Genomic DNA, 14319 nt, shown 5'->3' with positions numbered 1-14319 from the left:
CGGGTTTTCCTTCCTGACGCTATAACTCCAGAACGCACGAACCGATTTCCACGGTTTTGCATTCGTTGGAAAGGTCTCGGGCTCTGTGAGGTTTATAGCAAAAAAAATCAGGAAAAATTCAAGAGAAAAGCAGGAAAACAGGGAAAATCATTGGTGGCGAAACGGAGTTCGCCGGGTTTGCTAGTAATAATAATAAATCTTTATTCGCCGAAATATGGTACAAAAAAGGTGGTAACAGGTAATAAACACATTTCGCCTTCAGTAGGCATGCGAAAACTTAAGAACTTAGTAGATTTGATAAAGTAAATAAAATCCTAAACACTGATTTAGCATTCATAAAACAGGTACATACAAACATAATACACAACCAATCGTAAAATCCTTATCAAGCCGACTCAATAAATAAGTGCGCTCACCCCAGTTTCTAAACTCCCAATCGTTTCCATTCTTTCAACATCCACGCCGCTGTTATGACGAGAAAGCCTTGTATGTTTATCATATATTTTTTCGTCGGTCATAAAATAAAACCCCTTTTTACTGGGTACCCAATTACTTTTTACGATCCGATGTTCCACGATATTACTATGATAGGAATATACTTGCCATTTGTAAACGTAATGTTTGTGTGACCGTTTTTCTTTTTTAATGGTGGCAAATATAATATTTTGATGGTGTCTCCTGTTTTTCGTGATTGAAAATTAGGAGATTTTTTTTGTAACGTCACGCCTATTATCCTCTAAGGGGTAGAGGTGTACATTACGGTACGTAATGCCGCTATGCAATGTATACCCACTTTTCACCATTTGTGTTATAAGTCCCATGTGATAGGGGGTGATCTTATTGCCATATACCGGGCACAATTCCACACTCCGTGCTACTACTGAGAACTTTTCGAAAAAAGCCTAGTAACACTTTTCCCGACCCTTGAATCGAACTCTATATCGACCAACGGGACAATTTTTCTTTTTTAATGGTAGCAAATATAAATTTTGATGGCATCTCCTATTTTTCGAGATTGAAACTTGTAGGTCGTATTTACGATATCTTTACGAGTATCGATAAATATTTGAGAGAGGATACTGTGGTTTTGTCGATTTACTCAGCGGATTGTTAAATATATTTATATTGGATATTAAAGTATGTTAATGGTTTATTTTTCGGCGTTTTAGATTTTTATCGTATGACGCTTTTGTTGTGTTGTAGATACATGTCGCTTGATGTGTGTTTATGTGTTTATTTAGAGTTAAAATTTTAATAATATTCGAACCGTTCCACATTATAGATATTGGTTTTTATTGAATATTTCTGAAGAATCACCGAGGAAAAGCCCTTTTGGTGCCTTTTTATTAACAGCCCATGATAGTTCACTGCTGGTTCTAGTTTACATAATACCTAATATATTTGAAATTGGGTAGTTGACTAATTATTATTTTAAGTATTTTCTATATCTATATAGCTTATACGACAAAATAAAAAAATGCGTATCTAATACTTTTTCATTACCTAACTGACGGACTAAATAGATTTTGAATTTTCATACCCCGTCATCATCCCTATTGGCAAAATACGTCTTCATCCATTTTCTCTCATTTGAGAAAAGAGTGTATCTCCTTTCTCATTCTCCTAATTTTTTTCTGAACACAGAACCTAAAATTATAATATCGAGCAATTAAAAATGCATAACCGTCCCCTTGTGCAATATTATTTAGTTTATTTGCACAATAATTCTCTTACCGTTCATTAATTACACAAGCAGGTACTGTTTTAGTACTTCTTAGGTGCAATAAATCATTTTTATTATCTCTAGTTTGTATTTAAACGAGCAATGAGTTCTTCCTTGTTGCGCCATTTTGTTTTTTCTCTCTTTTTTTTTGCTTGATATTGTCTTTTTTTTTTTGTTATGTGTTTAATTTTATGTTGCTGTTTTGTCGTTCTTGTGAAAATTTGTAGAGTTTTTGGGATTTTGTTTGTCAAAGCTTCGGCTGGATTACCTCGTTCGCTATGTGGTCGCAAGCTAGACAATAAGTATTTTTTTAGGGGGGAATATTATTCAATTACTTCTCTCGCCTTGGTCGAGGTGAGAGGAGTGTTAGACTCTTACTAACTAAAACCCACCCCTTCTCTACTCCTGCTTTTCAAGCCGGAGCCCCGGAAAACCCGCTAGATAGTCCACAGCTCCGGTAAACCTAAAAAGCATATTTTATTAATTCAGTACCAAACACTCGAGAATCGATTCTAGTGCCTTCTATAACCGCGAACCTTACTTGAGTCTTTATTAAAAGAAATTAAAAATACGGTCCTTATATCCTGTGAAGTCTAACCTCTATTCCCTTTGAGGAACACTGTACCTACCTCTTGAGCAAGAATTAGAATTGAAGCTTCAAAGAAGTCTCATATCTGACTCATAATAATTATGTTATTAAGTGAAAAATTCGACAGAGGTGTACCTACTAAATTATTAACCGACTTCACAAAAACAGGAGGTTCTCAATTGAGCCAGTATCTTTTGTTTTAAGTTTACACAATTTTGAAACAGTTGTAAATATCATTTTGATAATCGACTTCTGCACTATAAAGCCATTATACACAAAGTGAGCATTAATATGACATGATACAATCAAATTGTGTAAGATGTGCAGTTATAGAATATTGTTTTAAATAATCTTTTTTTGTTGACAGGTAAAATATGCTCCAAAAGTAAAGATGTACATCAAATCTGGTGCCAATGGGAAGATCCCAGAAGGAGATGATGTAGTTATAGGTAAGAACATGCATTTTATATAGATTTGCATCAAATGAAATGAAACCATTCAATTTAAACTAAACAAAGAACAAAATAGTATGCAATACGATGATGATCTTAAAGGAAAAAAAGAGAATAACAAAAAAGCTATTTTTAAAAATGTAATCTTCTTTATACACGCTTAACAAGCATTGTTCCGGTTAGGCTCTATCATGGTATTTTTTCGAATTGTGGCTGGCACTGGCACGCTGACACCTAGCCGTAAGCTAGGTGCCAGCGTGCTCAAGGCGCGTCGCCCATGAGGTGCAAGCTCGCAGTCGGCGTATACGCGCCTCAATTACAACTCAATAGGACCTAAAATATATCATACTACAAACGATTTCAAGTACCTATAAATTTTAATGACAAGTTAATCGCTGGGTTGTAGCGGTGCTCGTTAAGCCTTTTTTACCCTAATGATGACACAGAATTTCTAGAAATGAATAAGAAAAATCCTATAAAAGCCTTTAGCTTATATCTCTCAACCACTAAAACAAATGACGCACATTTTTATTCCATTTAGCTCTGATATTATCTCAATAGGTTTTCATTATTCATTTATCGGTATTAAATAAATTAATTTCCATTCCAACAGCTTGCAAAGCCGATGCGAACCCATCCAATCTGACTTATAAGTGGTTTCTGAATGAAAAACTTATTGAAGGAAATACTACTGAACTGGTGAGTACCTATAATTTAATATGAGGATTATGAAAATAATTAGGAGTAAATATCAGTAGTTTTATTACTAACGTATGCAGTTGATGTTTATGATGTCAAAGATCAATATTATAAGCATCAAGGATCAAAAAAGTATCAATAAAGAAGAATTCTACTTAATTATTTAAAAATCAAAAACGTTCATAGAAACATCTGAAATTGGTATTGACATTTTTGCAAAAGAAATTAAGAGATACTTCTAAGATAATGTAATAACTATTAAGAAGAAAATAAATATCCAAATGGAAAAACCCAAACAATTTTTTCTGTCAATATCATTTAGCATAATATTTACCCACGAATCACGATACAGACAACAACCAATTTTACAAAAATCAAACTACTAAAAACCAACAATTTTCTCCCAACAGAAAATCTACAACATCACAAGAAAGTACCATGACGCGACCATAAAATGCGTGGTCTACAATGACGTCGGCAATAGCGAAGAAATTGAGACACTCGAAATAACCTGTAAGTTCTACTGAATTATATATATTTTTAAAGTTAAAGGTTGTGGGATTTGTTCTATAGTAATTAGTTATTGTTATGTACGGTCAGGGTCTAAAATGCAGTTTCGGTGTAGCAACGACGTTTTCAAACACTAGAATGTATTCATATATACTAACACAAGCTGACGTGTCTAATGTCTATTTCTTTTGAATGCCTGAACTGTACTGTAATTAAGTATTTGACTGCCAATAGAAAATTGTTGAAGGCAAATCCTCCACTAACGTCGGTCACCGGTGACCACCACGACGTTCAATGTGATAATATACCTATACCATCCCTACTTCTATTTTTCGATGGGATCCTTATTCATAACATAAATGTACTATTAGCTAGTTTTATAGAAAAGAGACATAGCTCTAGACAATACTACACTGTTGCTGAGAATTTCAAGATTAAAGAAAATTAAACACCTCAATGATATTATGACAACCACATCAATTTATCTAAAAATAGCAGCAGCAGCTCCACCTGAGAAATATTTCTCACTAGATCATTTAAAGAACCTTTTAAGACCCTCTTAGGGACATAAATAGAATCTCTGACAACACGTCTAGAAGAAACACATCGATGTAATTCTTCTAACTTCTCCCATTTCTTTTAGATGCCCCAACTTTCAAGAGTCTTCCAAAGGATGTAGAAGCAGAAGTGGGTACCACAGTGACCCTCAGTTGTGATGTCGATGGATATCCACCTCCGGAGATCAGATGGCTTCATCATGAAGAGGATCAGATGATTGTAAGTACACTTTCATTTGCTGATTGAAGTTGCAACTTAAAGGTGATGTTGTTAGAGGATAGAATTGTTTGCAGCTTTTTTAGAGTGGTGTTTTTAAAGACATATATGAGGATATTAAAGGATTTTACATAACTGAATAGAACGCCTACTTCGTAAGCAAGGTAGAGCTAGCTAATTTAAAAAAATGCTACTCAGATTCAAGACTAATATCATTGTTTTGTATAGCAGTTCTATTTGAAGCTACACTTTCAAACGAACACCAAGCTTCACTGACGGATAGACTAACAGACTATTATTTATTTCTTTATTAATTAATTACTGACAGACTATTATACATTTCAAAATTACCTACTTAAGGTTTAATTAGAATAAAAAAATGACTTTGACTTTGAACTAATTAAGTAATTAATTTTAGTTCTTTTCTTACATTTCTATGTTTTGATGAAAACGACCTAGAAGTCTTTATAAAATCTTAAGGTATTACAAATATTTGTCTATAAATCTAAATTTATCGGAACTATTAGGAAAATTATTACACGAACTTAATTCAAAATCAAACTGTTTTTCTAAATGCGTTACGATTTCCAGAACCATCAATTTTTATCCGAGTCCTTCCTGGAAAATGAGCCATTCAATAACAATCATTGGAGTTATTTGCTGTTTTCCAAACAAATATTATTTTTAATACGCGTGGGACTTGTATTTATTAAGATGCAACATATTATTTTTATTTGTTTTTATTTTTAGTGTAAATAAACGTGTTGGTTAAGATTTATTTTAGTAAAAATGTATAGTTATTTTGATTACTTTCTTTGAGGAATCGAACAAAAATTAGGACTAAATTAAGTAAAAAACAGTCGTCCTACTAGTAAAAGGTCAGATGCTCTTTCTATATGAACATATAGCATAACATAGTAATATAATAGTAATCATATATAACATATAGTATAGGGTGGATAACAATAGTCATGTTGTTGTTATGGATACGTTTGGCTTCCAACAATCATATTCATTGGTACAAACAGCTTAGCACTGGTGGAAACGAACCTATGTTTTTAATATGGACAGATGCGTGTTATGAATGGCTTCCTTACTATCGATTCATCGCATGCTCAAGCTGCGTATCTTCCACGCACAGCATAGTATCAGTGGAAACAGTTACATAGTTTCACAGCTTAGCTATTACATCTTCATAGCATAGCTACATAGCGCATCTCTAGATGAAAAGCACTCTAAAACGTATATACGATTTCTTTTTCATCCTCCAAGCTCAAAATCTGCCAAATATATTTAACCTAACAAAACAGAATTGAACGAAACAAATATAAAAAAAAAAACTCACGAATCAACAAAAGAATTTCCAATTAGAAGCGAAACAAATGATTAATACAAGCAACGGTTGGACACCGTGTAAGTTTGTTCGTCACGATAAATTTTTGTAATACATACTTCATCGGATGCTGTGAAATTGATGACTTGTGTTCATTGTACACGCGTCACATCAAGCTATACATAACCAGTATAATATATCATGGTCTCGCTTAGTATGATCTTTCCGAACATTCAAAGGTCAGGTTATACTGGTTAGTATATCTTATGACTTGTGAACCTTAATGACTTTTGTCCAATGTCGTATCAAGCTACAACAAACCAATTTAACATGGTCTAACTTTGTATGATCTTTCCGCATATTCAAAGGTCTCTTTACACTGGACGTTTATCTTGATGTGTGGGCATGTGTTCCTTTTACCGTTAGCTCATGGTTTTGGTATTTAGGTTTTGATTATAAAGTGTCTAAGTTGTTTTTTTTTATAAATTTGTTGCTATTTATTTACATTTAGGCAGGGTCAAAAGTCGCGAATATTTCTTTTTTTTTTTTTGTTAAATTCCGTTCCTTTATGGATTTTAACTTATGTCAATAGTAATGAATGAATGTCAAACCTCTCTATTTCATTGTTTTTTTATTCTTTTATTTCGTATCTTATATTACGCCGTGGTGGTCACCGGTGACCGACGTAAACGGAGGATTTGCCTTCAACAGTTTTCTATTGGCAGTCAAAGACATAAAATATGTGTCAAAGTAAATAAAATTCAGATAGCAGTTATGGCATTCAATCATAAAAGAAACAATAGACACTATCGTAATTATAGTATTGAAGAACAATAATCATATGAAAATAATACAAGCTAAATAAACCATACAAACAATATTCTACAACTACAAAAGCATGAACAAAATCCATAACTAATTACACATTTTTAAATCGTCGGTTACAAATCAAGTTTCTTTGGCATTCGATTCTTATTTATTTATTTATTACTATCTGATCCGACAAACTTCACACTGCCTCCAACATATTTTTCTCACCTTTCAAACCTTTCCTGGACCTGCACAAATAATTCAAGACCAAAATCAGTCCAGCAGTTCTCGAGTTTTAGCGAGACTAACGAATAGCAGTTGATTTTTATATATTACTAGCTGACCCGGCAAACTTCGAAACCCCTCAAACATTACTTTCTCACCTTTTAAACCTTCTCTGGACTTTCACAAATCAGTCAAGTTCAATTCGGTCCAATAGTTCTCGAGTTTTAGCGAGACTAACGAACAACAATTGACTTTTAACCATGATCGTCCCACTATAGTACAAATGCCTGTTTAGATTCAATTCTTCTATTAAAACAAATGTCAATACCAGTGTCGCCCTCTAGGCATATTATAATTTGACGTATTCAACTTAACGAGACATCGGCCATCGTCGTTTCTTCGAAGATGTGGGTTGTGTGATGCCCACGTTTTCATGACTAAAAATATTTCGTTTTGACAAGTTTTTTACATAGTGGGTGGATCTAAAACTGTCTTGTTATGCAAACTAGGCATTGAACCTTTCGTACTAAGATAGAATATTGATTGGCAAGTTGTTAGAAGTGCAAATAATAAAAATGTTGTATTTTTTAATTAGGTTTTTTTGGTATTGAGCGTAGCATAGTAATCTTCTTAAGTGACAATATTTACGAAGTCACTTATAGTGGAAAAGTCATATGCTTGCTTATTTGTATCTCTTTCACTGTCTCTGTCGTTTCGTCAATGAAAACAAAGCGACGCATCACGCGTATTTGGGGACCACTTTATGCAGAGAAGAGTCAATGTTTATATAACTTCTTTATACGGGGTAAGAAATCTACCTGCCATTAAAGTCGTGGCAGATAATTTTATGACACCTTATACATATATCTAGTAAGGAGCGGTTAACGGGCTAAGTTAAGAGATTGTCATTAGGATAACTTCAGTGTCTTTAATCACTTTTGTCCTACATCAAGGATGGTTTTCAGGCCCAAGAGTCAAAGTTAATGACGATCAATCTGATATCGTAACGTCACTCCATTTATCCCCGAAGGGGTAGTCAGAGGTGCACATTGCGCCACGTAATTACACTGTACGCCCACTTTTCACCATTTGTGTTATAATTCCCATGTCATAAAAATAGGGGGTGAGTCTATTTCCATATACTGGGCAAAACTCCAGACTCCATGTTACTACTGAGAAATTTTTGAAAAACTGAAAAAAGTCTAGTAATATTTTGCCCGAAACGGGAATCAAACCCGAGACCCCTTGTCCGGCTCCGACACGGGAACCGAAGCATTCTGATCTGTAAACATCATAATTATTAGTTATAATAGTTTGATAACAAAATCATGTATAACAAAACCAATTACCTATATCTCCATAACAATATATAGAACTACTCGAGTATCAATATCAAACTCCTAATTGTTTGGCTCTTCCAAAAGTTATTTCATTTCTGTGATTTACTTTGTATGTAATTCGCCAACATAAGAATTGTTTTTCCTTCAGCTTTGTGTTCGTAAAAAATATAATCAGATTCTTGGATATAATTATGTTTAATTGTTGTTACTTGGATGGGACTGCCTCGCTGGCAGAGTGGTTGCAAGTGCGATTGCCGGGCAAGGGGTCTCGGGTTCGATTCCCGGGTCGAGTGAAGTATTACTGGGTTTATTTACAGTTTTTCGAAAATTTCTCAGTGGTAGCACGGAGTCTGGAAATGTGCCCGGTATATGGCAATAAAGTATAAATAAATTGAGAAACTAGTTTCAGGGTCACAACGGGACTCTTATTAATGAGAGGATTAGTAGAGCTTACTCAATTCGTTTACGTATGTAAGCCATTAAATTGATTTAAGAATTATATTTTACTTTATATTTTGAGAAATCTATATTATATTTATTTTTATTGGAACGGATAGAGGACTCTCTTAATGTTAAAACATAAGCATCACCACTCGTCCAGATAATAATATCAAACTTAACAAGTGAAGTGGTCTATAAGTACTTATGTTTTTATACCTATATAATCTACAAAGGCCAAAACTATCTTAAAGCGACCTCATCGTGGACCGTGGGCGTCAAACATGGCTGCCTTATTACGCACTCAAACATCTTAAAAAGCATTTGTTCTAACACGACCTGAGATAGCTATATTTGTAGAAACAATACATAGTTTCGTTTGTTTTGTCTGTCTGTGTGGACTTTTAATGTTTCTATTATTTATACTAGCTGGTCCGGCAAACTTTGTATTGCCTCCAACATTTTTTTTATCTCACCCTTTATACTTTGCCTATATCTACACAAATAATTTAAGACTGAAATCTGCGAAAACCGTCCAGCAGTTATAGAGTTTTATCGAGACTAATAAACAACAAGTCTTTTTGATATATATATATATTTTTTTTTTATACAAATCAAATTCTCCAGACCATAAGGAACACATTTAATTTTTTTTTATCCAATTTGGCGCAGTCGTTCAGAAGTTATGCACGTACGTGCATAACTTATACGTTTTGGCGATAAATTTTTATTTACATTGCTTATAATATATATTAATTACCAATTTTTGTCAACAGAGAGTGGGCAGAACAGCAAACCTGACTCTGACACTGGACACCCATACTTCGGGTCGATACCTGTGCAAGGCAAGCGTGGACGGATACCCTGAAATAGAGGCTGAAGCTTCAGTTTTTATTAAAGGTAAGTCAATTTACACTTAACCATAATATGATGTTTTACTTAACAATATCGACTACATGGTTGGTGTGGTGGCTGGGCAACCGGCTGCTGCTCAAAGTGTAGCAGTTTCGATTGCCGCATGGAACAACTCTATGTGTGATCCACAAATTTTTGTTTCGGGTCTGGGTGTCATGTGTATGTGAACTTGTATGTTTGTAAACGCATCAACAATGCAGGAGAAAGGCCTAGTGTGGGGCAACGATATTAAAAAAGGTGGTAATTAATTAATTTTAACGTTAATAAATCTTTTATTTTGACAGAAGTAAAATTAGCTATGTGTGACATATATATTTCTGTAAGGAGCCGAGAAACGGGGATAGAAAAAGGGATTGATAATAAATTTACAATTTCAAAATCAATTAGGTTAAACTTAAAATTTCGAACATAAAAAAGGAAAGACACGTCACTTTACAAATGAATTCGGGACTAATTGCAGACAAAATCACATTTCAATTAATACTCAAAACACTACAGAACCTACCTAATACAGAACTAGAATAACCTCGTACCCATTTGCTCAAACAAAGCAGTTTTAATACTAACCCATTTTCATTTCAAGGTCCCAACGAAAGTTTCTAGTTATTCCATTAAAACCACTTTATACGAGTATGTGCGATTCATTCGAATTGACTGACACTCAGTATAAGTAAGGCGAAACTCAAGCTTACTGAGAATGCTTACGGTACTTAGTAATAATGCAATTAAAGGAATTAGAACAATTGAAATCTAAGTAGGTTATTTGAAAATACATTGAGTGTAACTGCCAACCATATAATCTAAGATCTCAGGTTATATTATTGAAATTGTATCATTTAGGTTTTATATTTCTTGAATCTTACGTGTTTGGCATAAGGCTCACTTTCATAAGTAATTAGGTATTGTTTTTATGGCATAAGGTAACAAACAGAACTATCCAATGAATTGCCTAAGGGGGCTTTTCCACCAGAGATGTGTGCTCTGGATGTGTGTCGTATACTCAAACTCCGTATTTTACTTACATAGCACATATATGTATATATGTATGTATCAGTGTACACAGTCACATATTTTCACAGCTTAGCTATTAAATCTTCGTAGCATAGCTGCATAGCACACCTCCGGTGAAAAAGCACTTTAATGATGAGCAATCAGCGACATCCATAGACATTGACAGCACTAGAAGAGTTACACATGCCTGCATTTTCGGTGTTTTGAGGAATGAGGGATTTGGGAATTGGTGATGTTCGGTTATAACTCATTTTCATTAGATATTTGGATATACGGTCCTCTCTATCAGAACACTCTTAGTAGTAAAATTGACGATTCCCAAATTCTAGCGTGCTCCGTAGTTAGTTGTACCAGTGCTTACAACCAATCGAAACAGTGGCTGACGCATGAATTATAAAACAGCCAATATTATTTATGAGACGTATTACGTAGATTCGACTCCACAAAATCTGAAGTCGTGCTTTTTGATAGACTTACAGTAGTAATTATAGGGGCTAAAATAAGAAATTATGAGTAACAAATATTTCTCCGTAATACAACGATTTCTTTTAACTCGGTCTTCAGTGAAAAACTGGCTTAATACTAAGTATATTATACGCATTCAAATTACAATACAAACGAAAACGACTTGACCCATAAAATTTCTAAGTACCATCTTGATTACCATACTAATTTTATTCCAAAAAAGCTATAGAAATTCCTACAAACTGTTTAGCTATTTAATTTTTCCTACAATTGTACAATTGGATGGTTTCTACGGAACTTTCTGTTCTGAGGAATGAAATGGTTTCTTTCATGAAATATAAATGCGTTGTTGCCTGTAGGCTTGCACGCTGAAAAGCCTCGTTCTGAGAGCCCTACCACGATGTTTCTTGATTAATTATTTTATAAAGGTATCGCAAATTCTATGAGATCAAAGCCAGTAATGTAATTAGGTGTGTTTCGTATGTCTTTTTATATCTAAATGGTTGTTAGTTAATTAGAAGTGATTTTTAAAGGCAATATTTATTTATACTTAATCGACCTTTTGTAATTATGAGTTTTTTTTATAAATGTTTAAATTTTATTCATCAATAAGCATTTATTTCGGTATTTAGTAATAGTCACTAATAGAGAGTTTATTGAAATATACTGCAAACGATCTTGACTTTCATTCTGACTTTGAATTTTAGAATCAAACTTATTGTAACATGTTTTTATGTATCTAAGATTATTTGATTTATTTATTTAAAAATAATATGATTTATTTAATATGATTTATTTATTTAATATTTAATATGATTTATTTTATTATTGAAATATACCAAACACACAACAACCATGTACTAGTACCATTTCTTACTTCTGTAAAATGATATATTTAAAATAATTACTGGATACATTTGTAGGTATGTCAAGTAAAATTAAAATTTTAATTAGACAAACTAAAATGTAATTCTCTAATTAGTTTAATGTAATAAGATTAGAATAACATAACCACACATGATTATACTCGTATTAAAATTAAAAACTTTAAATTCAATTAAGCAAATACACTCCTTATTACAAATACCTAAATCTCATTTTAGATTACATTAATTAAATTAGATACGTACAATTATCTAATTACTTTTGCCTAGACTGAAATTCTTGATAGAATATTAAATAGTTCTAGGCTCTGTCTAGTTTCAGAATGTATTGAATCATTTAAAAGGTTTCATTAACAATTGCTACAAGAGCTTGTAAAACTAATACATTTAAATTATCTAAATTAATTTAGGTTTCAAATTAAACGGAGTTGGAATGTTTATTTGATACAAATTGTTGTGATTGTGTGAATTTAGTTTTAGTTTCGACACTTTAATAAGTGGACTAATTTGCATTATTTATAATATTATGTTGAGTTATTCTTAAGTTCATTTAGTCTCACAAGTACGACTACTGAATATGAAAGAAAGAAAAAATGTTTATTTTGCGCCGGGCACGATGCACCAAAAAAAAACACAAAATTAAAATTCCACTTATCATATTCATTCGTACACATAGCTTAACACGGGTCGGAAGCAACGGACTCACTTAAGCTATGTTTTTTATATGGAAAAATGCATGCAGCGGATGCGTGCTATGAATGGGCTTCCCTACTACCGATACATCGCATACTTGAGCTGTGTATCTTTCTCGCACAGTTACTTTGCGGTGGCGCATCTTCGTAGCACAACTACATAGTTTAGTATTGGTGAAAATGAATTGTATTGGATAATTCACAGCTTATCTATTTAATCTTCGTACCATCACTACATAGCACATCTCTGGTAGAAAAGCAACCTAATCATTATATAAAACACACAAAATAAGGTTACATTGTTAATAGTTAATATCATAATATTCTTAAATACTACTTCCAACAATCTGGTTCCATTAGTACGGGTGTTCATATACCTAACCTAGTCTATATGTCTAAGCCTACGTATATAATCTACCAACCAGAGCAGCCTTGGAAAAGTTGAATGAAAACTTTCATACAGCTACTTTGCTAGTTTGTTTCCACAACGCTTGCTTCGTCCTTTGTCTATTACTCCTGTCATGGAGATGAAGTATTGTCTTACTTAATATTAGGGGATAAGTAGAATTGAAGTAATTTTTGTTGTGATGATGGGACTGTTATTAAGATACGCGTGATGATATTGATTTTTAGAGTTACTTAAATAGTTAATGATTCGATGGAGTGTGTAACACGAGTCTAAGGTTTTGAATGCATGAATGGTATGAAGTATTTCGTTTTTGCCAATGGTTTTTTTTTATGGTATAAGCCGGTAAACGAGCAGACGGATTACCTGATAGTAGGCAATGACCGCCGCTCGTGGACACCTGAAACATCAGAAGCGTTGCGAGTGCGTTGCTGGCCTTTTGGGGGTTAGGAATTAAAAGGTGATCCAATCCCCGATGATAGGGATATCATCGGGGATATCATTGGCATGATTAGAAAGGGAAAGTAATTTTAGGCCTCTGGTAGCCTCACTCACACAACGAAACATAACACAAGCGTTGTTTCACGTCGGTTTTCTGCGTAGGTATCACTCCGGTCGAGCCGATCCATTCGTCCCGATACTTAAAACACCAAACCTAAAGACATTTTATTTGAAACTCGGTGAAAATAAGACATGATATATTCCCTCTATAAACAAAACAGTAGAAAAGAAACGTTTCACATAATGAATTCATAACAAGATTAATAACAATGATGACTTTTTATTTTCTTAAAGAGAACCATTAGATTAATGAAGTCCCAGACATAAATACATAATAAATAAAGTCCATCAGCCTAATGACCCAAAGTAAATAAAACTCCATTTAATTATAAGTCTTAATATGAATAAGTTAGCGTTCAAAGTACAATGGTAAACGAACAAAGGCAGAATTTCGAAGTCATATAGTCGAGTTCTTACCTAGAATAATTTGTAATTTTAATCACAATTTGTAAGTGGGGCAGTTCTAACTAGGTTAGTCACAAAAGGGTTGAT

At 33.4% G+C, this 14319-nt stretch overlaps 1 protein-coding gene across 1 annotated transcript in view; it reads left to right on the top strand.

The window, feature by feature from the left end:
- The window catches only part of LOC118276846 (irregular chiasm C-roughest protein), a 123680-nt gene that overhangs the window by 86870 nt on the left and 22491 nt on the right, over nt 1-14319 (top strand). The window contains exons 8-12 of the mRNA XM_050699782.1: nt 2680-2761; nt 3378-3463; nt 3874-3976; nt 4617-4750; nt 9670-9793. Coding sequence (XP_050555739.1) covers nt 2680-2761; nt 3378-3463; nt 3874-3976; nt 4617-4750; nt 9670-9793 — 529 coding nt within the window. The remainder of the gene's footprint in view (nt 1-2679; nt 2762-3377; nt 3464-3873; nt 3977-4616; nt 4751-9669; nt 9794-14319) is intronic.

The sequence above is a fragment of the Spodoptera frugiperda genome, chromosome 17, assembly GCF_023101765.2.
Source record: "Spodoptera frugiperda isolate SF20-4 chromosome 17, AGI-APGP_CSIRO_Sfru_2.0, whole genome shotgun sequence".
NCBI lineage: Eukaryota > Metazoa > Arthropoda > Insecta > Lepidoptera > Noctuidae > Spodoptera > Spodoptera frugiperda.
Note: the sequence above shows the minus strand (reverse complement) of the source record. Positions and strands in the feature narration are given on the sequence as shown.